Source organism: Cetorhinus maximus, chromosome 3 (genome assembly GCF_964194155.1).
Source record: "Cetorhinus maximus chromosome 3, sCetMax3.hap1.1, whole genome shotgun sequence".
Classification (NCBI taxonomy): Eukaryota; Metazoa; Chordata; class Chondrichthyes; order Lamniformes; family Cetorhinidae; genus Cetorhinus; species Cetorhinus maximus.
In genome coordinates, this window is record NC_135881.1 from 66,844,997 (window position 1) to 66,871,795 (window position 26,799).

Consider the following 26,799-nt stretch of genomic DNA (forward strand, 5'->3'; position numbering starts at 1 on the left):
AGATATGGTGGACATTCACTGCCAGATCTAGCTGGACCACATAATGCACTATTGGGTCTTACTCTCGTCTGCCAAAAGTGCTCACTATTCTAGGATCATTCTGGGATGTAAAGATAACTCATAATTTCTTTCCTGTATTTCAAACCCATAAACCACTCATCCCTCTTTTGAATACATCTTGTCCATGAGACAGACCTCATTCATGCCTCTGTTACCTCTAGACTTGATTTTTCCAATTCAGTCCTGCCTGGCCTCCTACGTCCTACCTTTCATAAACTTAAGGCCATCCAAAATTCTGCTGCCCATGCCCTTAATCACTACCCATCACTCTGTGCTCACTGAATTACATTGGCTCCTGGTTAAGCAATGCCTCAGTTTTAAAATTTCTTTCATGGCTTTGCCGCTCTCTACCTCTGTAATAATCCCTATCTCTATGAGATATTGGATTTCCTCGAATTCTGGCCTCAGATGCAGGATAATTAAAGAAAGCCAGCATGGATTTATTAAGGGAAAATCCTGTTTAACTAACTTGCTGGAGTTTTTTGCGAAGGTAATAGAGAAGGTTGATAAGAGCAATGCTGTCGATGTGGTGCATATGGATTTTCAAAAGGCATTTGATACAGTGCCACACAATAGACTTGTGAGCAAAATTCTAGCTCATGGAATTAAAGGAAAAGTAGGCACTTGGATAAGAAATTGGCTGAGTGACAGGCAATAGAGAGCAGTAATGAATGTTGTTTTTCAGCTTGGAGGAAGGTCTATAGTGGAGTTCCTCAGGGGTCAGTGTTGGGACCCTTGCTTTTCTTCATATATATTAATAACCTAGACTGCAGTGTACAGGGCATTACTTCAAAATTTGCGGATGATATGAAGATCAGAAACATTGTCAACTGTGGTGAGGATAATCTTGAACTTCAAAACGACATAGACATGTTGGTGGATTGGGCGGACAAATGGCAGATGAATTTCAATGCTTTGAAATGTGAGGTGATTCATTTTGGTAGGAAGAATATGGTGAGACAGCATAAAATAAAGGGAGAAACTATAAAGGAGGTGCAGGAACAGAGTGTCCTCGGTGTGTACTTACATAAGCCATTGAAGGTGGAAGGGCATGTTGAGAGAGCAGTTAATAAAGCACATGGTATCCTAAGTTTTAATAATAGGGGCATTGAGTACAAGAGTAAGGAGGCCATATTAAACTTGTAATAGACACTAGTTAGGCCTCATCTGGAGTACTGCATCCAGTTCTGGGCATCATACTTGAGGAAGGATGTGAAGGCATTGGAGAGAGTACAGGGGAGATTCACAAGAATGATTCCAGGGATAAACAACTATAGCTATGAAGATAGATTTGAGAGGTTGAGTCTGTTTTCCTTGGAGAAAAGAAGGATGAGAGAAGACTTGATAGAGATTTTCAAGACCCTGAGGGGTATGGACAGGGTAAATAGTGAGAAACTGTTCCCACTCAAGAGTACATCAAGAACTAGAGGGCACAGATTCAAAATTATGGGTAAAAGGAGTAGAAGTGATGTGAGGAAAATTTATTTTACTAGAGGGTGGTTGAAGTCTGGAACTAACTTTCTGAAAGAGTGGTGGAGGCAGGTTCGATTGAGGCATTCAAAAGGGAATTGGATTGCTACCTGCAAAGAAAGAATGTGCAAGGTTATGGGGATAAAGCTGGGGAGTGGAATTATGTAGAATGCTCTTTCAGCGAGTCAGTGCAGACTCAATGGGCTGAATGGCCTCCTTCTGCACAGTAAGATTCTGTGATTGTGTATCCCCAATTTTAATTGCTCCATTTTGGAAGCCATACTTTCAGCTGCCTAGTAATTCCCCCCTAAACCTTTCTGCCTCTCTTCCTCTCTTTCCTCCTTTAAGATTTTCCTTAAAACTTACCTCTTTGACTAAGCTTTTGGTTATCTGCCCTGATATCTCCTTCTGTGGCTCGGTGCCAAATTTGTGTTTGATCAACCTCTTAGGAAGCACTTTGGGCCTCTCATTACATTAGAGGCACCATTTCTGGAAATTTTTGAGTTGTTCTATGTAATACTGAATGCACTTTGCCTCTTGCTGATCTTGATCTATTGTGTGAGTCCAAGGCAAAATCAAATTTGCAATAACCACTGAAGTTCATTAGGAATACCTGTCTACCCTAGGCAAATCAGTTTACCATACTCAAAGAAGGGATTTGTAACATTACAGTTACTTTCCTCTAACAATAAAGATAACAAAACTGACTCAAAAAGCACAGACTAAATACTGTTTGCCCCAGCTCAATCTCCTGAGGGTTGTCTTCAACCATGAGTGAAAGAGATTTCTGTTTTTATACTGATTGAGACTTTCTTTATACCTATTTTAATTGTAGATCTTGATAACATCTTTGTTTATTATTGGGACAGCTGTACCCTCTGCTGTACCTTTTGCTGATGTGTATTAGATAGACAGATATATAAAATGTGTGTATATATATATATAAATGTGTGTCTGTGTATGTATCCTTCTTTCCCTTGCAGAAAAAAAGCCATAGGTAGCAGAGAATAAAATATGTCATGTACCAGTCTACCATGAGCCCTTTGTAGTAGTTTTGCAAAGTCAGTATTATATTGCTTCACTTACTACTGCTGAGATAGCGTTGTCAAATCAAAGCATTTCTTGTTGTAAAGCTGATAATACATTACTTCCTAAACTGGTGATACCATAGCCCTTTTTTTAAATGGCTTTACCCATTATTCATGTGGTGTACATCAACTTTGCTTTTAGTAAAATAGCTTGTGTTTCTTAAAATTAATATTTTAGTTCAAGATATAAACTATCTCAGGAATAAATGTCCCTTTTAACATTTTTGTTTCTGGATTACAAATGTTGGTTACAATTTATAAACAATTCATTTCAGTGGAAGTAGCTTTGGGCGGAATTTTCCCAGATTTGCACTAAGCGCAGTAGTGGGCGGATAAAATGGAGTCCTGCCGACCAACAAAAATGGTGGGTTTTCATGCTGTATTGTCCCGAGCCTGCCTCAATACTTATCCACTTCAAGCGAAACATGCCATTTCCATAGTGGACGGGGTCTCATTCACCCGTCCACCATCACCCCGCTGTTACATCACGCCAGCTGCCATGTTCAAAAGGCTGCCACCAGCACAGCGCTTATCGGCACCAGCTCACCACCGTCGCCTGGGAGACATGGCCAACAAAGGAAAAAAGTCTGGAGCACCCCCCCACCCCCTCTTCAACGACGGGTCCCTCGAGCAACTGCTGGATGCCGGTGAGGCCTGACGGGATGACCTGAACTCCTGCCCACGATGGGCAGCAATGTGACCCATCCAGCTTGGGAGGCAGTGGCAGCAGTGGTCAGTGCAAATGCCCTGCAGAGGAGGACAGCCACCCAGTGCCGCAAAAGGATGAATGATCTCCTCCGTTCTGCCAGGGTAAGTCACTCTTTTCATCACTCCCAACTCACACACTTACAAACCCATCACACATCCACAGGACCCCCTACTCACTGCCAGTGCAAGGGACATCACCATTCACTCTTTCACACACACCATCATTGTCCTCAAGCCGTCCATTGGACCACTCACCACCCACACAGGCCAGGCAGGCTTATCATCTGGCCCAGCAGGTGTCCTGATACACTCTCCCCACCTCTATCCATGCAGGACTGACTCACAACAGGAGGGAAAGGGCAGGTGGAAGAATGCCGGAGATCAAAGTTCTGACAGAATTCGAAAACAGAGCCATCCAGCTGGTCGGCGATGACTGGGACTCATCCTGTGTGGACGGTGAGGTCGGCGCTGCCCTACCAAGTGATGATTCAGCAGTGCAACATCAGTCAGACAACCATAGAAACAGAAATACCTGGAAAAACTCAGCAGGTCTGGCAGCATTGGCGGAGAAGAGTACAGTTGATGTTTCGAGTCCTCATGACCCTTCAACAGAACTAAGTAAAAATAGGAGAGGGGTGAAATATAAGCTGGTTTAAGAGTGGGGGGGGGGGGGTTTGTTGTTGGGACAAGCAAGCAGTGATAGGAAGAGATAACCAAAAGATATCACAGACAAAAGAACACAGAGGTGTTGAAGGTGGTGATATTATCTAAAAGAATGTGCTAATTAAGAGTGGAGAGCACTCCTGCTATCCGCTCTTAATTAGCACATTCTTTTAGATAATATCACCACCTTCAACACCTCTATGTTCTTTTGTCTGTGATATCTTTTGGTTATCTCTTCCTATCACTGCTTGCTTGTCCCAACAACAACCCCCCCCCCCCTCTTAAACCAGCTTATATTTCACCCCTCTCCTATTTTTACTTAGTTCTGTTGAAGGGTCATGAGGACTCGAAACGTCAACTGTACTCTTCTCTGCCGATGCTGCCAGACCTGCTGAGTTTTTCCAGGTACTTCTGTTTTTGTTTTGGATTTTCAGCATCCGCAGTTTATTGTTTTTATATATATATTTTTTTTTAAGTCAGACAACCATGCCGTGAGTGATGTGTCCTCTTTCACAGGCCACTGCCATGCACTAATTATCTTCTCTTGCTTTCCCACATCTGCCAAACAGCCGACAGACTACATGACCCAGGGCCTCCAATCAAGCCCTGAAGAAACCTCTGAAGAGGAATCTGAAGACACCCACCCTGAAGTCCCATCACAGTGCTCACCCACACCCTCCACCAGTGCAGAGACACAAACCTCGGTGGGATCCAGCTTTAGAGTAGCCTTGGGATCACAATCTGGTGAGCACATCGCACTTTCTCATCCACAGCAGGTGGCAGCAGGGACTTCCCAGGTCCCCAGCACTCGGAGGACTGCTGGAGGACAGAACGTTCCTGAGTCTGGTCTGAGTCAAATGATGAGCCTCTGGACTCGGTCATGTCACAGTTGCTGGAGCTGCAAAGGCAAGCTCAGGAACATCTGGAAGGGATGTCCGCTTCTCTCCTCACTGATGAGCAATGTTCTTGTCACTTAGATGTCAAACCTTTCTGCATGAGATAAAAGGCAGGTGTCTCAGTCCAGGGCCTCTTCCCCGTGCTTTGTGCAGCTTTCAGACCAAAGTGATGATCCAGCCTCACACTCCCCGGAAATATTACTAATGCCTGCACCTCAGTGGTGCTGGTCATTGCTGCCAGAATGTAGTGGGCAGGTGCCACAGAGTTCTCTCATACTCTCTGTGTGCTCTCAGCACCTTTAAGGTGGGGCTGGACCTCATCACACCAGCATCTGCAACCAGTGATGCTGTGCTCCAGCTCCTGTAGGGCTGAGGTGCTGAAGACGGACACAGCATCAGATGCGTCTAAAGTTTCATGGCTGCGTCTCTGAGATGACCCTAATCACAGGGCACAAGTGAGCTGCCCTCAGCCAGACAGGAGTCAGGCATTCTCAGAGGCTGTGTGAAGATCTATGGAGTGTCATTACTGCATGTCGTCATCGTCCTCTTGTGATTGAGCGACTATTAGGGCCTCCACTGCATCTGCATGACAGGAGAATTCTCACAGAGGGTATTGGCACTGCCATAAGGCATACTGGAGTTAAGCGTTCGCAATTGCGATGTGAGGATCTATGTGGACACCTCACTGTATATTGTTAACATCCTCCAAAAATCTGGCAGCTATGAGGGCCTCCCAAGCATGCCTGCCTCATCTAGCCAGTGTGAGAGCCTCATTCCCGTCATCGCCACCACTGAGGACCCCCTCACCCTCAGCCCAGCGGTGTCCTCCTCATCGGAGGAGATGTGCAGCTCCTCCATCTCCTCCTTAGCCAGATTGTCTCCCCGTTGGAGTGCCAGGTTGCAAAGGGCACAGCAGATGATCATGATACGTGACACCCTCTTCAAACTCCATCAGACCGGTCCAGGCACTGGAACCACATCTTCAGCATCCTGATGGTCTGCTTCACCAAGTTGCGAGCTGCTGCATGAGCCTCGTTATAGCGTCGCTCTGCTGCAGGCTGAGGCCACAACACGGGCGGTCATCAGCCACGGCCTCTGCAGGTAGTCCTTGTCCCCAAGGAGCTAACCCTGCAGTCTCTGTGGACCCTGGAAGACAGCAGGGATCTGCGAAAGACTCAGGATGTAGACATCGTGCACAGTCCCAGGAAACTGTGCGCATACCTACAGGATGCATTTCTGGTGGTCACAAACCAGCTGCACGTTCAGTGAGTGGAAGCCCTTGTGGTTGATGAAGTCCACTGAGTGTAGCGACGGAGACCTGAGTGCCACATGGATGCATCTGTGGGAATCCCGAGATCAGGGCGAATCCAATTGCCCTTACATCCTGGCTGTCCCAATCCCGAGCGAAATACACAAAGTTGTGTGCCATGGAGAAGATGGCACCCATGGCCTCATGGATGCATTTGTGGGCGGTGGGTTGTGAAACCCCACAGAAGCCCTGAAAGGAGCCACTGGCATAGAGATTGAGCGCTGCGGTCACTTTCACAGCCACTGGCAGTGGATGCCCTCCATGTCCCCTTGGCGCTAAGTCCTGCAGTAAGTGGCAGATGTGAGTTACCAGGTCCCTAGACATGCACAGTTGTCGGTGATACTGGTTCTCAGTCATATGCAGGAATGGCAGGCAGCGTCTATAGACCCTGGGTGTCGCTAGGCACCGAGCAGCTACTGTTCGTTATCGCTCCTGGGCAGCGTGTGCGGGAGCCCTTGCTGCCCCTTCTTTATGAAGTTGCTGCTCCTGCCATTGCACAGCCAGGAGCTTCTGTCGCTCTCTCCTCCATCTTCTTCGCTCTCTGTAGGCCATCAGGCATACAGCTAGGTCACTAGGATCCATGATCCTGATGTGGTCCTCCTGCAGCATGAAAGAGAGAGAGAGAAGTGGTTATCATGTCTGTACTTAGCACCTTTCCTGACCTGGTGTGACCGCCCTTTAATGCTTCCCAAAGAGTGCTGGTCAACCCCCGGATGGCCAGAGATGAGTGGCTGCATGGCTACCCTGTCAACCTGCGACATGGGTGACACTGGTCCAAACCAGGATGCTGAGATTGCAAGGGGCTGTGAGTTCCCCCAGCAGTGACTGCTACATGGCCAAGGTTGGCGAGGAGGCTGTACGTGTGCAGTCCAACTGTTCTGCGGTCTAATGAAGTGGTGGCGGACTCAAAGTCTGCGCCGGGGGGATTTGAGGGCTGGGCGGGGCTAAGGTATGGAGCGCTTGGGTGGCCCTTTGTTGCCTCCGCATTGCTTGTGTGGGCAGGCAGGCTAGGAGCCTGACCCCAATCATATCACTTTGGCTGCGCCTGACCTGTTTCAGTTGCGGAGGCATGGTCAGTTTATACAGGTGTCCCGAATGCGTGGCCACTTCCCTCACCTGCCCTGCACCCCACCTCGATTGCTTGTGTGTGGGATGCGGGCCAGGGCAGCACTTGACCCAGTGGCCCCCACTGACAGCTGTCGCCTCCAAGGCTGGCCAGCACTTGCCCCCTGACAGCACCCCCTCTCAGCAGGTGCCTCTGAATCTGTCCAGCATTTGCCCCAGACATCCCCTCTCAGTTGTTGCCTCTGAGGCTGGCCAGCACTTGCCCCCAGACACCCCTCCCACCCACAGCAGTTGCCTCCAGGCCAGGCATCAGTTGCCCCACCCCCGGCGCCCTTGAGACCTGTAAACAATGGGCGAGCTGTGGAGAACGCTGCTGCTCACTCACCTCCCCAAAGTGGAGGCCGTCAAGTGCACGTCGCTTGCGTGCTGTTGTGAAACACATCGGCGTGCTTTCCCGCCCACATGGACGGACGATACAGCAGGGTTTCAAGAGCTTGGTGGGATGGCTTTTCAATTATATGTGAATGTATTACAATTAGCTCCCTGTCGACCGATGGCGGGAACCGCGGCCTGCCACTGAGCCGATGAGCACGGCCTGCCTTCACCCCGTTGTGAAGCAGGCTGCACCATATTTTCCATGCACGCCACCTATCACATCCGCCACCAGCGGGCTCGGAAAATCCGCCCTTTGTACCTGTGATCAGTATGTATAGATTGAAGAACAGAGTGAAAACAACCAACAATAAGTGAAGAGGGCACTCAGTGGAGTACATAACTCTTCCTCATTGTGTTAACTCAATTTATGACCATTATGCAGCTCTTCCTTGAGGCTCCCCCCTGCCTGGTTGATGCACTGTAACTAAAAAGCTGAGAAAATAAGCCTTTATATTATCTCACTGAGGAGACTTAGGCCAATCCACATCTAACAAGCTGCTCTGAATACTCTGCTACCATTGTGACAAATTCCACCACAGCAGCTGAGACAATCCGCAATATTCTAAAAGAAAAAATCAATTTGTCCCATCTCCCACCAACTTTTGCTGAAGTCCTTCCATTAGTTTTTGAGATATATTGTTTGTAGACAAACAGGCTAACAAAACGGGCAAAAACTTTACCTCCACCTAACTTCAGAGGTGAAGATAAAATGAAGAGAAACAATAGATGGTATAGTGGTAATGTTACTAGACTAGTCATCTAGAAGCTGAGGCTAATGTTCTGGGGATATGGGGTAGAATTGTCGGCTCGGCCAAAATTCTCCCCATGGGTTCAAATCCCACCAAGGCAACTGGTGGAATTTAAATTCAATTAATAAATCTGGAATTAAAAGCTGTCATCTCAGTCATAGTGACAATGAAACTATCATTGATTGTTATAAAAATCCACCTGGCCTACTAACTTTAGGGAAGGAAACCTGCCGTTCTTACCTGGTCTGGACTACATGTGACTTTAGCAATGAGGTTTACCCTTAAACACTGTCTGAAATGGCCTAGCTAACCGGATGGACCACCCAGCATCGACCTAGCAACTGGAAACAACAATGGTAAACCCTGTCGACCCTACAAAGTCCCCATTACGAACATCTGGGGGCTTGTGTCAAAATTCTTCCCACAGCTTCCCACAGACAGCCTGATATAGTCATACTCACAAAATCATATCTGACAGGCAATGTCCCAGACACCACCATCGCCGCCTCTGGAAATGTCCTGTCCCACCAGCAGGACAGGCCAACCAGAGGTGGTGGCACATTGGTATACAGTTGGGAAGGGATTGCCCTGGGAGTCCTCAACATTGACTCCAGACCCCATGCAGTCGCATGGCATCAGGACAAACATTGGCAAGGAAACCTCCTGCTGATTACCACCTACCTTTCCCCCTCCGCTGTTGAATCAGCACTCTTCCATGTTGAACACCAGTTGGAAAAAGCACTGAGGATGGCAAGGGCACAGAATATACTCTGGGTGAAGGACTTTAATGTCAGTCACCAAGTGACTCGGTAGCACGACTACAGACCGAGCTATCCAAGTCCTAAAGGGCAGAGCTCCTAGGCTGGGTCTGCAGCAGGTGGTGAAGGAACCAATAAGAGGGAAAAACATACTTGGCCTCGTCCTTATCAAGCTACCTGTTACAAATGCATTTGTCCATGATAGTATCGGTTGGAGTGACTACCGCACAGTCCCTGTCTAGGCAAAGTCCCGTCTTCACCTTGAGGATACCCTCCACCGCGTTAGATAGGATAAATTTCGAACAAATCTAGCAATTCAGAACTGGGCATCCATAAGATGCCGTGGGCCATCAATAGCAGCAGAATTGTATACAGCCATAATCTGTAAATTCATAGCTCGTCTCTTCCCCACTTTACCATTACCATCAAGCCGGGGGATCAGCCCTGGTTCAATGAAGAGTGCAGGAGGGCATGCCAGGAGCAGCACCAGGTATACAAAAAAATGAGGTGTCAACCTGAAGCTACAACACAGGGCTATTTGCATGCCAAACAGCGGAACCAGCATGCAATAGACAGAGCTAAGCGATCCCAAAACCAACGGATCAGGTCTAAGGTCTGCAGTCCTGCCAGATCCAGTCATGAATGGTGGTAGATAGTTAAACAACTCAGTGGAAGAGGAGCATCAACAAATATCCCCATCCTCAATGATGGGGGAGCCCAGCACATCAGTGCAAAAGACAAGGCTGAAGCATTTGCTACAATCTCCGGCCAAAAGTGCTGAGTAGATGATTCATCTCGGCTTCCTCCTGAGGTCCAGATGCCAGTCTTCAGCCAATTTGATTCGCTGCATGTGATATCAAGAAATGGCTGAAGGCACTGGATACTGCAAAGGCTATGGGCCTGGGCAACATTCCGGTGATAGTACTGAAGACTTGTGCTCCAGAACTAGCTGTGCCCTTAGCCAAATTGTTCCAGTACAGCCACAACACTGGCATCTACCCAGAAATGTGGGAAATTGCCCAAGTATGTCCTGTCCAGAAAAGGCATGGCAAACCCAACCCAGCCAACTATCGCCCCATCAGTTTGCTCTCGATCATCAACAAAGTGATAGAAGGGGTTGTGACAGTGCTATCAAGTGGCACATACTAAGCAATACCCTGCTCACTGACGCCCAGTTTGGGTTCCATCAGGGCCACTCAGCTCCTGACCTCATTACAGCCTTGGTTCAAACATGGACACGAGAACTCAGAAGGTGAGGTAGAGTTACTGCCTTGATATCAGGACCATGTGAAGCATCAAGGATCCCTAGCAAAACTGAAAGCAATGGGAATCAGGCGGAAAACTCTTACATTGATTATAGCTTCAATCATTTCAGTCCTGGGACATCTCTGCAGGAGTTCCTCAGGGCAGTGTCCTAGGCCCAACCATATTCAGCTGCTTCATCAATGACCTTCCTGCCATCAGAAGCCAGGATGTTCACTGATGATTGCACAATGTTCAGCATCATTCGCGACTGAAGCAGTCCATGCCCACATGCAGCAAGACCTGGACAACAATCAGGCTTGGCCTGATAAGTGGCAAGTAACATTCATGCCACACAAGTGCCAGTCAATGACCATCTCCAACAAGAGAGAATCCACCCATCTCCCCTTGCCATTCAATGGCATTGCCAGTGCTGAATCCCCCACTATCAACATCCTGGGGGTTACCATTGACCAGAAATTGAACTGGACTAGCCATTTAAATACTGTGGCTAAAAGAGCAGGCCAGAGGCCAGGAATCCAGCAGGAAGTAACTCATCTCCTGATTCCCCAAAGCATGTCCACCATCTACAAGGCACATGCCAGGAGTGCGATGGAATACTTTCCACTTGCCTGGATGAGTGCAGCTCCAACAAATCGCAGGATGCTCCATCCAGGACAAACAGCCTATTTGACTGGTATCCCATCCTTAAACACTCACTCGCTCCACTGCTGAGGCACAGTGACTGCAGCATGTATCATCTGCAAGTTGCACTACAGCAATTCACCAGGGTTCCTTTGATAGCACCTTCCAAACCCACGATCACTACCATCTAGAAGGGCAAGGGCAACAGATAGATGGGAACACCACCACCTACAAGTTCCCCTCCAAGTCACACACCATTCTGACTTGGAAATATATCGCCGTTCCTTCACTGTTATTGGGTCAAAATCCTGGAACTCCCTTCCTAACAGCACTGTGGGTGTAACTACACTACATGGACTGTAGTGGTTCAAGAAGGCAGCTCACCAACACCTTCTCAAGGGCAACTAGGGATGGGCAACAAATGCTGGTCTAGCCAGCGACACAACCATCGCGTGAATAAATAAATAAAAAAACTACTAGTAGTGAATTTAGCCTTGAAATTCTAGTCATTCTAATGAGATTATGCATTGGGTTGGTGGGTGCAAGTGCTATTTTTGGGCCTGTTTTTCCCCTTGTACAGCTCCCCACCCAAAGGCCTGGACATTTTCCCTGACCTATCCCACCCAGGGCTCTGATCAGTTCTGTAACAAGGGGGCAGATCCAGGAACTCTTACTTTTTTGAACTGACCTTTTGGGGTGCAGCCCTTCCCAGGTCTGAATCCATTGATGGGGCCTCCAAGTGCTCTCGAGGAGGCAAGTGTTCTAAGGAAACTGGGGGTACCAGCTGGCCCTGAAATGTCAATTCCCAACTGAGGCTTAGTGGCAAGAACTCTTGGCTCAGGGAGCTTTTATCCTGGCCGGCCCTTTGGTTTCTATGTAGTAAACTGAATTCACACTTACAAGAACACAAGGAAATTGAAAGAGACAGTGGGCTCCAAACGTAACCTATGGAAAGAGAAACAGAGTTAACATTTCGAGTCAAATATGTGGGTTTTTTTTGTTTCAGCTTTCCATCAGCCGCATTATTTTGCTTCTGTTTTACCAAACATAGCCTGTTCCTTTGGAGGTTCGACGAGCTTCCTGCCAAAATTACAACGGGAGCACCAGTAGAACTGCCTGTGGAAATCTCTGCCACTGTTTTTCAATTTTCCAATTTCCTTGTTTTTTCCCTTTCTGCAGAAGGCACTGACTATTTTTGATGTGCGCTTCCACAAGTTATTGATAGCCTACTTACACACTGAATAATTGTACCAAATAGAAGCCTAGGAAAAGTCCAGATTCAAAACCTGATCCATGCCAAATTAGCCTGCCTGAACTGGGGAACAGAGGGCTTGACAAACAGCTTAGTTCTCCTTGTTTGGGTGGAGGACTGGGAGGTTGAAATCAGTCAGGCTTTCCACTTCTAATCACTACGCAGTGATCCTGACTGGAAATTAAGAGCAAATGCTGCTTGAGGACTTTGGCTGTGATGCTTTCTGTGGTCAAGTAATAACCTGGGCTCACAAAGCCCACAATTAGTGAAAGGAAGTGGTGGTCTGCAGTACTTTTGGTACCATACCCCAGTCTGCATTCATGTCTTCAGAAAAGGAGAGAAAGATGGAGAATTTATTTCTGAAAAATTTGCTGTTTTTCTTAAGTGATAATCAGATTGCAACACAGTAATGCTTCTAGCAGCCAAGGTGATATCCTCACTAGGTAAAGTACCCAATGCTTCTGTCTTATTGAGTTGACATCATATCATTCATAGCTGACACACACTTGTATTTTGAGCCTCATCCTATTCATGGCACAAATCCTTATCTTGCAAAGATGTATTCATCTTTGTTGAAGAATATATTGTCTGTCACTGTTAAATGATTCAATTCTTTACACATTTCAAAGTGCAATTATGTAAAAACAAACTTGGCAGTGGTGGGGATGGGCACAGCTGCTGCACCCTGATTAGAACTGAGCTCTGGGCCTGAGCTTTTCTCATCAGTTAGGATTGACACAGGAAAGAGAACAATAAAATAAGAAGCACCACTGTGTAAAGTATCCAGATATTATTTTTGTGGATTGCATTTTATTTTGACAGAGTAAGCCCTCCAATTCAGCAAAAGGTCCAATAAAAGCAAATTTGCCTTTCAAGTCTGAATGCTCCAGGAATGCCAGTTTCCACTTTCCCTCCAACTGTAACTTAAAAATCAAAGGATTAGAGCGGCAGTAAGACTGACTGCAGATTAGTACTGATGTCAAAAGCATTGTGAATTGTGGACAGGAAAATGTTGTCTTGATCAACCCCTTGTGTTAAAATCATGGCAGAAGTAATTTTAAGATGCTGCCACTTTTGTTTGTTGTATTTTTAAAACATGGTAGCAACTGTTAGCAGAAAATGAGAAGCATAACAGCACAATGGTCCCAGCAGATTGAAAGTAGCAAATGTAACACTACATTTTAAGAAAGGAAGGAGACAGCAAACAGAGAACAACAGGCCAGTTCACCTGACATCAGTCATTGGGAATGTGCTGGATCATTCAAAGTGGTAACAAGGCACTTAGTCAACCATATTTTCGTGAGGGGAACCTGATGAATTTATTAGAACTTTTCAAGATGTAACTATTAGGGCAGTGAAAGGACTGCCAGTGGATGTAGTACATTCCAATTTTCAAAAGGCATTTGATAGGGTACTACACATAAGGTTGTTGCACAATATAAGGGCTCGTGGCTATAATATATTAGCATGGATAGAGGATTAAAGGAGAGAAAGCAAAATAGAAATAAATGAGTTATTTTTAGGTTGGCAGGTAGTGGGGTGCTGCAAGGATTAGTACTGGGACGTCAGCTATTTAAAATCTATATTATAGATCATTGAAGGGACCAAATATAACGTATCTAAGTTTGCTGATGATGCAAAGTTTGATGGGAAAGTAAACTGAAGAGGACACAAAGGGTTGTATTTTGACATGGAGGCAGTTAGAAGGTAGGAGAAATTTGTGCTGCAACATTGTGTGCCATTGACCGATGTGTTGCTGCTTTGATGCGATTTTTCCAAAGACAGCTTCTCGAGCAGGAAGGCCAACCATCTGGTAGTGGTGGGCAGGCAATTTGGTCATTAAACAGGCACTTGAGAGGTCCTTATAGACAACATTTCAATTTATCAGAGGCACACAAGGTGATTGCACAGCGAGGAGCTTTTGAATAAAGTGTCAGACATTAAATCATCAAACAGGGGCTCATGCACAGCCACTGACTTGTCATGATGTAAGCAAAGCTCCTCGATTGGGAGTGCTGAATGAGAGAGTGGATCTTGGAAAATGGCTCATTTATCAAGGTGCAATGATAGTCTAACAGCGGTGGCCAGTTTTTATTTTAACATTTTGAACATTCTTCAGAGGGCATCTCCATCTTGAGGTGCCCTCTCTTTCTGCTACCTACATTGGCAGTAGGGCTGCTGATCTTTCAGTGTTGGAGGGCCCCGATTGACTCTCCAACCCAACATCCTTAATTGGGTAGTGGACCTGCCATCTGGACACTTAGTCGCCACCTTTTTGAAAATTACATTAGGCATCAACATGGTGCAGAGTTGGGATCAGGAAATACTTCTGGCATCGGGAGACTTGACCCAAAAATGAAAATTCAGCCCAACGTTTCAGGTCGATGACCTTTCATCGAAACAGGGGAAAGTTAGAGATGTAACAAGTTTTAAGCATGCCAAAGTGGGTAGAGTGGGAAAAAGAACAAAAGGTCTGTGATAGAGTGGAAGGCAGGAAAGATTAACTAGCATAAGGATTGGTGGTGCAAGGCCGAAGAGCGTGTGGTAATGGAACAAATAAAGAAAAGATATATCTGGAGGAGGAATGAATGGCACAATGATGAACAGCTGCCATACAAAAGCAAATAAAAACCTGATCAAACATGAGAAGGGAAATATAAAGCAATGAAGCTGAATGGATGTTTCTCCCTCCACAGATTTTACTTGACCTGGTGATTGTTTCCAGCATTTTCTGATTCTATTTCAGATGTCATGTATCCACAGTATTTGCTTTTGTAAGGAAGAATATACTTGTCTTAGAGGGAGTGCAATAAAAGTTCTCAAACTTTGGGTCACTGTTTCAAAATAAAGGGTCACCCATTTAGGACAGAGATGAGGAAAAAATATTTCTCTGAGGTTGTGATACTTTGGAATTATCTTCCTCAAAAGGTGGTTGAGGCAGAGTCTTTGAATATTTTTAAGGCAGGGGTGAAAGATTATCAGAAGTAAGCAGGAATCTGAAAATCTGATCATCTGATCTGGTCTTATTGAATGGCAGAGCAGGCTTGAGGGACCAAGTGGCCTATGCCTGCTCCTAACTCGTATGTTCATAAAGTTCACTAAACTGATTTTTGGGATCAGAGGATTGTTCTATGAATATAGACTTGGCCTATATTCCTTAGAATTCAGACGAATCAAAAGTGATCTCATTGAAACAGTTAATGTTCTTAAGGGGCTTGACAGGGTAGATGCTGTCATGTTGTTATAATGGTATAAAAGCACCAATCACTCATAAGAGATTGGGTAAACACATTGTGAGTTCATTTATTTGGACTAGGCACATGAGAACAGATATACATAGGTAGAAAATTTTAAGACATCAGCAGTAGAGCTGCATGCGCTGTGCTCTGCACAGGCCAAAGTGAAACAGAGACTGGGTCACATGACATACTTCCCTTCTAGTGATGGCATGCTGCTATCCCTTAAAGGCATATTACAACAGATGCTAAGAGGATGTTTCCCCTGGCTGGAGAGTCTATAACTAGGGGGTCATGGTCTAAGAATAAGGCCATTTAGAATTGTAAGGAGAGAAACTCCTTCTCAGGGTGGGTTGCACATCTTTGGAATTCTCCAAGAGCTGTGAATGCTCAATTGTTGAATATATTCAAGATAGAGACTGATACATTTTTGGATACTAAGGGAATTTAGGGATATGGGAATAATGCAGGAAGGTAAAGTTGAGGTAGAAGGTCCATCATGATCTTACTTGAATGGCGGAGCAGGCTCAAAGGGCCAAATGGTTCACTTCTACAATTCTTGTGTTCTTTCTTATCGAGATATTAGGATGTCCCAAAAGTCTACTATGAATGAATTCCTTTTGTAGTACAGTCACTGTTGTTATGTTGGCAAATAAATTAGAGAATTTGTACACTGCAAAGTCTCACAAACTACAAAAGAAATGAATAACCTGCATTTTTATATATTTTTGGTTGAGTGAGGAATCTTGGCCAATACACCAAGGAACACCCCAGGTCTTCTTCATTAGAGCTCTAGGATTTTTTGCATCTACTTACACCAGCAAAACAGGCAGGTGGGCTCAGAGCAAAGTCTTCTCCAAAATGTGGCATCTCCAACAATGCAGCACTCCCTCAGCAATGCACTGGTGAGGAGAAAATAGGGAAAATAGTAGGCTGGGATTTTCATTGTCCACATAGATGTATATAAGTGAAGATTAGGGAACTGATTTTATAAAATCAAACTGCTCCTGGGATATCTCGAGTGCCAGTCATCTAAGGAAATTAGTAGTGCACTACCAACGAATCCATTCATTTTAAAATTGGACACCAGGCTTATCGTAGTTCAAGAAACAAGTTGAAGCTTACAAATGATGTTTAAAGGATGTCTATTTAGTGAAACCATCTCAAGGCTTAACGTTTTAATTCAATATATTAATGTTAATTTTCATGAATTTTACAACCTTATCCAATTCAATATATTGTACAGCAATATAATAAGTTTAAAAATCAATATAGAAATGATTCAATTTGCTATTTATGTAATGTCTGGTTGAAGGTGGTAGTTTCAATTGGAGGTGGACTGCAAGGTGTACATAGGAAAGGTGCTGTTTGAGGCCCTAGCTGATGTTGACCTGATTCTGGATGTTGGACCATTAATTTTTTTAAAATGAGGCACCAAAGGTACGAGGGAATATGGAAGAAGATCTGGCATTATGAGCTAAGCCATGATCTCAATGAATTGCACAACAGCTTTGAGGGGCTAAATGGCCTACTCCTTTTATGTTACTATGTTCCTAGAAAGGAGATATTAATGATACTAATGAAGGGTTCTGTTTAAAACATTAACTTGGCTTATCTCTCTTCATATGCTAACTGGCCTGCAGTGAAGTTCCATCACTTTAAGTTTTTATTTTGGCAGAAAATTTTAATTCAGCATGTTTAAGTTAATTCCCAGAAATTTTAACTCTAACATATGAACATATGAATTAGGAGCAAGAGTAGGCCATTTGGCCCCTTGAGCCTGCACCGCCATTCACTAAGATCATGGCTGATCTGACTGTCGTCTCAACTTTGCATTCCCACCTACTCCTGATATCCTTTGACTTTCTTCATAATCAAGAATCTATCTATCTCTGCCTTAAAAATATTCAATGACCCCACCTCCACCGCTTTCTGGGGAAGAGAGTTCTAAAGACTCATGACACACATTTCTCCTCATCTCCATCTTAAATGGGAAAACCCTTAGTTTTAAACCGTGTCCACTAGTTCTAGTCTCCCCTACAGGGAAAACATCCTTTCAGCACCCCACCTTGTCAAGTCCCCTCAGGGTCTTATATATTTCATAAGATCATCTCTCATTCTTCTAAACTTCAATGAATACAGGCCCAGTCTGTCCAGCCTTTCTTCATAAGATAACCTCTCCATCCCAAGTATCAGCCGAGTAAACTTTCTCTGAACTGCTTCTAATGCATTTATACCCTTTCTTAAATAAGGAGACCAAAACTGTACACAGTACTCTGGATGTTTTTTTTTAATTCATTTATGGGATGTGGGCTTCGCTGGCTGGGCCAGCATTTATTGCCCATCCCTAGTTGCCCTTGAGAAGGTGGCCTCACCAATACCCTACACAACTGTAGCAGAACATCCCTACTTTTATATTCCATTCCCCTTGCAATAAATGACAACATTCCATTTGCCTTCCTAATCACTTGCTTTACCTGCATACTAAATTTTCCTGATTCATGTACCAGGACACCCAGATCCCTCTGTACCTAAGGACAACAAAACTTTGACACATCACCATATTTAATATAACAAATTTGAAGTATGAAGTCCACAGTAAGTCCTTGTAGAATGCTCATTGCTGTTGGCACTTGTTATTACAATAGCATACTTTTATCTTTGATCGGCTGCCTTTTACATGCAATGAAATGCATATTAATAAATATTTTTGTTTTGCAGAATTTAATGAACGAGAAAATGATTTCAAGATGTGTGACGAAACAACATGTAAATATGGTGGCGTGTGTAAGGAAATTGGGGATGATTTGACATGCTCATGCCAGTTTTATGTAAGTGCATCTCTGCCTTGTTTCACGTTTTAAAGGCAGTGACGAGTTACTTTATTCATTATTATTTTTATGTTGGGCAGTGTAGTTCATTGGCCGGAATTTTCCGGCTCCGTTGTGGCGGGACACGGCTCAGGAGATTCAGTGTCCCAGCCAAAAGTCCAATGACTTTCGTCAGGACTGGACGAGCCTGGCGATGAGCGGGGTTGGAAAATCCCACTCATTAAAATGAGTAAGAGCAGTTAATTAAAATCTAAGTGTTGCAGCAAATTTTAACTTGCTAAAATTGATGTTTAGAAAAATGGCCCCTCGAGTCTGCTCCACAATCCAGTAAGATTATGGCTCACTTTTGACCTCAGCTCCTCTTTCCTTGTCAACCCCTTAATTGCCTAAATCTATTGACCTTAGCCTTGAATATACCCAATGACTGAGCATCCATAGCCCTTCCAAAGATTCACAACCCTCTTGAGTAAGAAATTTCATTTCATCTCAGACCAAAATGGTCATGCCCTTATCCTGGACAGAGTAGGTCGGGAGAAACCATTCCCATTGGTGGATCGGTCAAGAATGAGAGAACACCAATTAAGGTGATTAGAATAGAGGCAAAGGTGACATGACGAAAAATTTTTTTGCACAGAGAGTGGTTAGGATGTGGAATGCACTGAAAGAGTTCTGTTATCATGGGTTGTCTTGGGGTTCTTTAGCTTCTTACTTTAGAAAAGATCTCACTGGAGGCAATGGTCTTTGTTCAAAAAACATTTATTTACATGCTAAATATTTACAAAAGTTAAATAAGACTAACAAGTAGCTAGAGCTCTGAGATGCTACTCAGACATTCTTTCTCAGTGAGTGACATCACTGTGACATAGCTTCTTTTGCACACGCTCAGTATGCTGTTATTAGAGTTCACCTTTTACTTGAGATCTCACCCCGAGTCTTTATCCCCATACCATTTTACACATATTCCCCTACATCTCTTAAAAGGGAAGCCTCTTTGGTGGTTTCACCAGTCTCCCTGAGTGCAGAGCTTCTTTGGGGTGGATGGGAATCTTCTGAGCTCGGTTCAAGAGGGCTATCACTCCTGGTTTCCTTTGTTTGTGATGTAGTAGGTGTGGCACTCTCTTCTGTTTCATGGGACTCTGTCCATGCTTTTGATGGTTTTCTGTCCATCGGGATTAAGGCAGGTCTGTTCGGCCAAACAATGCCTGACTATGTCCTTACCAGGTACAATCTCAGCTACAGTAGTTTTTCAGTTGCAGTGCCTGCACAGTCCTGGTCTCTGATCCATAGCCTCTTTCCTCTTCCCAAAGTCAGAAGGTCTTGAGCCCTATGACACTGGTTGAACGTATGAGCTTGACTTGCTCCGGAGGCTTCTTTCTTCTTCCTAGCTTGATCATGGTCTTCCCCCATAACATTCTGTAGCAAGGTGTGGGGCAGGAAGGGAAGCTGAGTTTTAAGCCTGCGGCCCATCAGGAGTCTGCACAGGACAAATCTATTAGTAATGGCATCGAATGATAGCTAAACAGAACGGGCTCAAAATCATCATTCTCCTTCAAGAGGTCTTTGACGATGCATACTCATTGCTCAGCTTCTCCATTAGCCTGGGTGTATTTTGGGGATCTCATGGCATTCACAAGTCCATACAACTGCGAAGGATTGAACCACTCGTTGGTGAATTGTGGTCCATTATTGGGGATCACCACATCTGCAGTGCAAGGTGTAGTGAGCATTTTCTTCAAGGATGTAATAACAGCTTCAGAGGTGAGGCTATGTAGCTTCTGCACCTTTATCCATAGGGAATAATAGCCGACCATTAGAAGAAAGATTTTCCATTTATAGTCAAACAGTTCATGTCAAAGCATTCCTAAGGCCTTGATGGGGAGGAGGAGGGCAAGAATGGCTCTTTCTGCCTGTGGATGGCACAAGTAACATAGAGACCACCTGTTCAATTGACTGTGAAATTCCTGGCCACCATATAGATTGCTGAGTCCTGGCTTGACACTTGGTTATGCCAAGATGTCCTTGGAGGATCTTCTGGAGGATCCAGCACATGGTACCACCACTCTTGTATCATACACCAGGAGGTCGTCTACAATGCTGAAGTGGTGCCGCTGTTCGAAATATTATCTCAGGACGGGGTTGCTTAGAGTGTACTATGGCCATCCATCCAGGCAGTACATGCGAATCTGAATGCACTCTTCATCTTGTGTTTGGGCTATACAAAATTCGTACAATTTCTGGTCTCTTGCCAGCAAGTACCTGGTAGTCAAGGCTGTAAAGACTGCCACTACTGCTATGAAGGTTTTGTCTTCCTGTACCGTGTAAATGGCAGTGTATTGACTGTAGTCCATTATTTACCATGTACTTGCTCTGTAGTAGTGTTGTAGTGCATGAGTCTAATACAGAATCGCTGAATCCTGGGTAGTATCTTTGCAATTTCCTTTGTGTTTAATAGCGTTACTGATGGCTTGTTATGAGTCTCAATCTTAGACTGGAGGCCCAGTACATAATCAGAGAATTTCTCACATGCCCAAGCCACTGCAAAGGCTTCCTTTTCAACAACAGCATAGCGCTGTTCATTGTCAGTCAATGACCTGAATGCATAGTAATCAGGTTCTTTTTCACCATCACTTTGGATGAGGAATAGCACTGCTCCCAGTGCCATTTCAGATGCGTCAGTTGCCCAATCCATGGGAAGTTCTAGGTCATAGTGGGCTAGGACCTCTGAGGATGTTAGCATAATTTTGATTTGTTCGAATGACTACCTTTGTTGCTCCATCCAGCACCACGCCTGATCCTGTCGTAAAAGATGTCTCCAGGATTCATTTATCTGGATTAAGTGAGACAGGAATTTTTCTAGTTGGTTGATCATGCCCATAAACCTTTGGAGCACTGTTACATTTCTAGGCGGCAGAAATTCCCTTGCTGCCTTCATTTTTGCGTCTGTGGTAATGCCAGTTGCTTGGATAATGCACCCTAGGAACTTTATCGTGGGCCTGGAAAACTCACATTTGTCATTGATCATCAAGCCAGCCTCTTGCAACATGAGTAAAACTTCCCTGACCCATTTGTTGTGTTCCAGCTTCATTGATCTATGGGTCAAGATGTTGCCCATGCGGCAGATAAAGCTGTCAATGCCCTGCAGTATATTGGACATTTTCCTTTGGAATATTTCAGGGGCTGGTGTGATGCTGAATGGTGAACGGTTAAGACAGTACCATCCAAAGGGCATAATAAAGGTAGTTAAAGTTTTGACTCTGTGCAATGACAGCTGCCAAAACCCGCTGTTGGTGTCAAGTTTGGTGAAGATGGTGCTCTTGGCAAGTTTGGCCAAGTTCTTATCCAGCAATGCCATTGGACATATGTCTCTTTCCACTGCCTTGTTGAGCTGTGTTAGATCAACACAGATACGAATGGAGCCATTCAGCTTTGGGACTGGTACCATATAGAGCACCACCTGGTTGGTTTAGTGACTGGCGAAATGATTCCTTGTTGCAGCATCACCTCAATCTCAGTCCTGACTCTTTTCAGACCTGAGTATGGGATCCTTCTTGGCGTGAATAGACAAAGGGGCTTAGTATCTGTTTTGGATGTAATGTGATACATGGTCTTCAGCTTACCCAAGCCTGTAAAGAGTGTGGGAAATTCCCTCCTAAGTTCATCTTGTGTGTCTTTGCATTGACCTCACCAACTTTTAAAAGCAGAGTTAGAGCTGTGCAGTAATAAAAACAGAAAATGTTGGAAATGCACAGCAGGTCTGGCAGTTTCTGTGGAGAGAGAAACATTTAATTTTTCGAGTCTGTATGACTCTAAGAAGAAGAAGATGAAGCCATATGGACTTGAAATATTAACCCTGCTTCTCTCTCCACAGATACTGCAAGACCTACTGAATGTTCCAACATTTTCTGTTTTTATTTCAGATTTCCAGCATCTACAGTATTTGCTTTTATTTTAGAACGACGCAGACTCCTCTGCTTAACAGAGAGTATGCTTGATTCTTGATGACATACAATGTTTCAGGAATTACTCTTTGTATTTTAATGTCATCTCTAGCTGGCCTTGAACATTTAACTTGGTCCCTCTTGGACCTTGGAGTTGATAGAGGACAGTGGCGGTGTCACTTTACTCAGTCCTGAAACTCTGTCAGATAGCACTGTGACACCAGCTTCTGTGTTTAGCTTGAATTCAGTCAAATTTACCTCAATGTCAGCACTCCAAAACTGGTTTTGATCTTCCTCGATTTCTTCCGCATTGCCAAGGTCTGGAATTTCTTGAATGGAGGCTCTTTTAACAGAATTCTCCTTCTGCCTTGCAAACACAGATTTTCCTTGAATGACAGACCACGTTGAAATGGCCTAACTGGGAACGCCAATGGCAGTACGCAGCCCGGGCAATGTTCCTGCCTGTGGACCTTCCTCCCGCCACAGCGAGGATGTTGAAAATGGTGGTTGGCGTCTTTTTAGGGTGTTTCCCTGATTGCTGCCTTGCTATACTTTTGGTTTTACAGCCCACAAATTGAACAGCTTCATTGGGCTGTTCTTGGGAAGTTCCCCTCACATCTCGGCTCCTTGGCCTGTCTGGCCAGTTGTACAGCTTTGCTTAAAGTTAAATCTTCTCAAGATTGTAAAGGAGTCAGAGAGATTCTCATCTGAAATGCCAACAACTATTTGATCTTTGATCAGGTCGTCTTTTAGTGTTCCACACTCACAATTTGTGTCTAGGTATTGATGAATGGGTCAATCCCTTCACCCTGTTTTTGACTGCACTGGTTAAATTTGACCCTCTCAAAAACAGTATTTTCACAAAGACTGAAGTATGAATCAAAGGCTCTGATGACATCCTCGTAGGATGCTATCTCATCGTTCACTCCCTGTCTGGCGAGCATGTCATCTGCTATGCTCCCAACAGTGTATAACAAAGTATTAACTTGATCTTTGTTCTCTTTAGTTGCAAGGCCTGAGGCATTGTGGTATCGAGTAAATTGTTTTTGCCAATTTTGCCATTGCTCAGCCTGTTTGGGACCCTCAACATGTTGAAAAGATTCTGGTAGGGGTAAAGTAATAGGCATTGCTCACCCAGGTCTGAGGTTGTCTTTTCCCACACTGCCTGTCTTGCCAGTTGCTGGGCTGCCGTCGTTATTCAGTCATTTCTGGTGCGGCTGCTGGGTTGGACTTAAAGTCCTTCACCCGCTACTCTGCACTGTTGCTGAGCTTCACTTAAGGCTTTTCCTGCCATTTTCTACCGTTCTGCTGTGGGGTAATTGCCACTGTTGTCTCCGGATTCATTAGCCTCTTATTCTAGAAAACATCTTACTGGAGGCAATGCTCTTTATTCAAAACACATTTATTTACATGCTCACTGTGACAATGCTTCTTTTGCACATGTTGAGTATGCTCTTTTTAGAGTTAACCCTTTATTCTGCAAGAGTGTGGTGAGGCAGATTCAATCGAGGCATTCAAAAGAGAATTGGCTGATTATCTGAGGCAATAATATTTGCAAGGCTGCAGAAGAAAGGCTAGAGAGTGGGACTAGATAAGTTGCTCTTATCAGAGCCAGTATGGACACAAGGGGCTGAATGTCCTCCTTTTGTGCTGTAATCTTTATATGATTCACTGATTGCATGATCAGTTGCAAACGACACAGTTATTAAGTAGATGAATAATAACTGTCAAAAATGTCACACTCTATTTTGTATCAAATAAATATCATGGGAAAATAATACACGGCTACATTCATTTGATTGATACTTTATGAGACTGATTAATTACTTTGTAAATAAACAAGTGGAACAATTCAAATGAACGTCTTGATTTCCAAACTGGTGTAGTTTCAGCTGATCCTTAGAGCGTTTGTCATGATTAGTCACACTATCATGCTTCCAAGTAAAAAGATTCAAATAATTTGTAAGGTGGTAGACAGGAGTCATGTTTAAGAAAATGTTCCCTGCGTTATTAAATCATTGTGGGTAACCCAACTCATACTGCATTCTCCCAACTGACAACTCATGTCCCATCTTCTCCTGCATGCTTCCTTTGACAGTTTCCATTTTGTCTAGCCTGTTAACTCTCCTATAACAAAAACAATCAATATAGTAAATGTCAAAAGCCAACAGATTCTCCTGTGGAGCCGTTGATGATTTTCGACATGTGCATGCATGAAGTGATAAAGCCTCCAGAACAGTTTTACACCTTAGTCAGTGCACAATTTTATTCCTATCTAACTGAGTGACACCCAACTTGATGCAACTTTTATCCCAGAAGTTCAAAGCACAATTTTAGTTTGTGCAGTGAAGCACTATTCTCTATGAGGTGCAGAATATAATTACGCAGGTTTGCCCTGCTATGGTATTTTACTGGGAGGAGAAGGGCTCATATGGTGCATCTTTTGTTTTGGAGTATGCATTCTCCATTCAGAATACATTTTCTTCCTTTAAGTTCCTCTCAAGCTGTTCCTTTCTGGACCATGCATCTCATGCAATAAAGGGACCAGAAGAAGCTGCTTGTCCTGAATGATTGATTGACAGTGGGCAGAATTAAGTCCCGTGGTGGGCGGGAAAGACAGCAGAAATGTGCAATCTTCCATCTTCCACTGGTCAGCTCATTAATTATGCATCTGCGAGGAGCTTGACAAATCCATTGGCCGGTGGGGGGGCGGCTGGTGTGAGGGAGGCAGGAAACGACCCTGTCGTTACCTCATGGGGTTGAAGGTCCTGGCACCATATTTAAAGGGCACCTGGATAGACATTCACTCAATGCAGCACAGGAGCTCCGCATAACTCCTCCAGAGTCCTTGCAGCCGCAGCTCATACTGGAGAAGCTGACAGGTGTAAGCACACCCTGGGACATACGAGGGCGCCTCCAGTATTGCCTTTTGCTCATCTCTAGATAATAACGCCTCCTGCAATGTACCCATGGTCGGGCCAATGCTCGCCATGTTCGGCAGCACCATTACCTTATAGAGGCCCCGCTGCCTCATGCTGCACAGACACTTGTTCCTCCTGACCCTGTGCCAACCAACAACAGGCCCTCTGTCTCCTCATCTGGATGAGAGCCATTACCAAGATAGGGTTACTTGCATTCTGCATCTTCGATGCCTCAATGGATGTGTGAATGAATTGAAGTGATACATTTAGTAAGCATGTCCTTTAAAGGATTCCCTCCATCTCAAAGCCAGTAGGCCAGTGCCAAGCCCTTCATCTGGTCTCTGTCTAGGCATGACATCCCAAACACCCCCCACTACCCTTTCAGCTAAAGGACATCCTGGAGAACCAGAGATGAGTGTTCCTCCCATTCATGCATGTCTACGTATAGAGACATTGCTCTGTGACCAGGGTGACTAGAGCCATGTGCAAGAAGCCTCCCTCTGACACTATCCTGCTTGCCTCCAGTACCCACGAGGCTTCTATAGAGAGACAATTGCCTTGACAGCATGGAAAGGCTAACCACATGAACCCTTGAATTCTAAGACCATTTACCTGGGAGGATGGAGGTTTGGAGTTGCAAGTTGACTGCCATCCACTAGCTGTGCCCCTTGGAGGCATTCAACTTCCCTCCCTCCCTTCATTCTTGCCTCGGGCTGTAGCCAACTGCAAATGGCACAGAATGAACAGCAGCTCCAGACCTTGCTGGTATCTCGATATTATGAGACCCATGTGTCGGGAACAAACCTGCTGCAATGCAAGCTTCAGCATAGAGAGGATAACACAACTGACCATGGTTGACATCCAGTTGAATCATAATTATTAGGATGTCCCTTTAGTCGGCTGCTTCTGCTGACCTTGAACTCCCCACCCACCCAAAAAGACCACCCTCCCACTTTGAGGGATCTCACCTACTGACTAACTGCGTAGTCAAGGTCAGCTTTGAAAAATGGTACACTTCACTTTTTAAACCCACCCAATATCACCATTCCTCTTCCCTCTGTCACCCTTGAACCTCCCCCTGTTACCCTGTACCCTATCACGATCCACCTCCACATGCCTTCCCTCCCCTCACAGCCGACATCCGTTACTGGCTCCATGCCCACCCTGACCTTTCCCCCTCCTGTTATCTGAGCCACCTTTCTAGTCCCCTTCCATGACCCCTCTCCCCAATGAGACCCTCACTTACCAGACTCTTACCCTGGACCCACCACCCTACCGCATCCCACTCCTCCTTCTGACTGTGACTGTTCCCTCTATCACCAGTGCCCTGAGTTCACACCCCAAGACCCGACCGTCGACACCACCTACTCCACCCTCTAAATCATTTCCCCCTTCCCTGAACACTTTCCTCACCTTCCCTGGTAATCCTGCCTCACCTGTCCAGCCTTCATTCCACTCTTCCTTCCAGCCTTCACCTGCCTCCTGTTTCCAGCCTTGGTCCAGCGTTTTCTACCGGCACTCGAGTGAAGTTTT

General features: G+C 44.9%; 1 protein-coding gene across 1 annotated transcript in view; it reads left to right on the forward strand.

Moving 5' to 3' along the window:
- Window positions 1–26,799, forward strand: part of LOC144678705 (tomoregulin-1-like) — a 346,693-nt gene that overhangs the window by 136,094 nt on the left and 183,800 nt on the right. Inside the window, exon 2 of the mRNA XM_078538515.1 lies at window positions 18,298–18,407. Within this exon, the coding sequence (XP_078394641.1) occupies window positions 18,298–18,407 (110 nt within the window). The remainder of the gene's footprint in view (window positions 1–18,297; window positions 18,408–26,799) is intronic.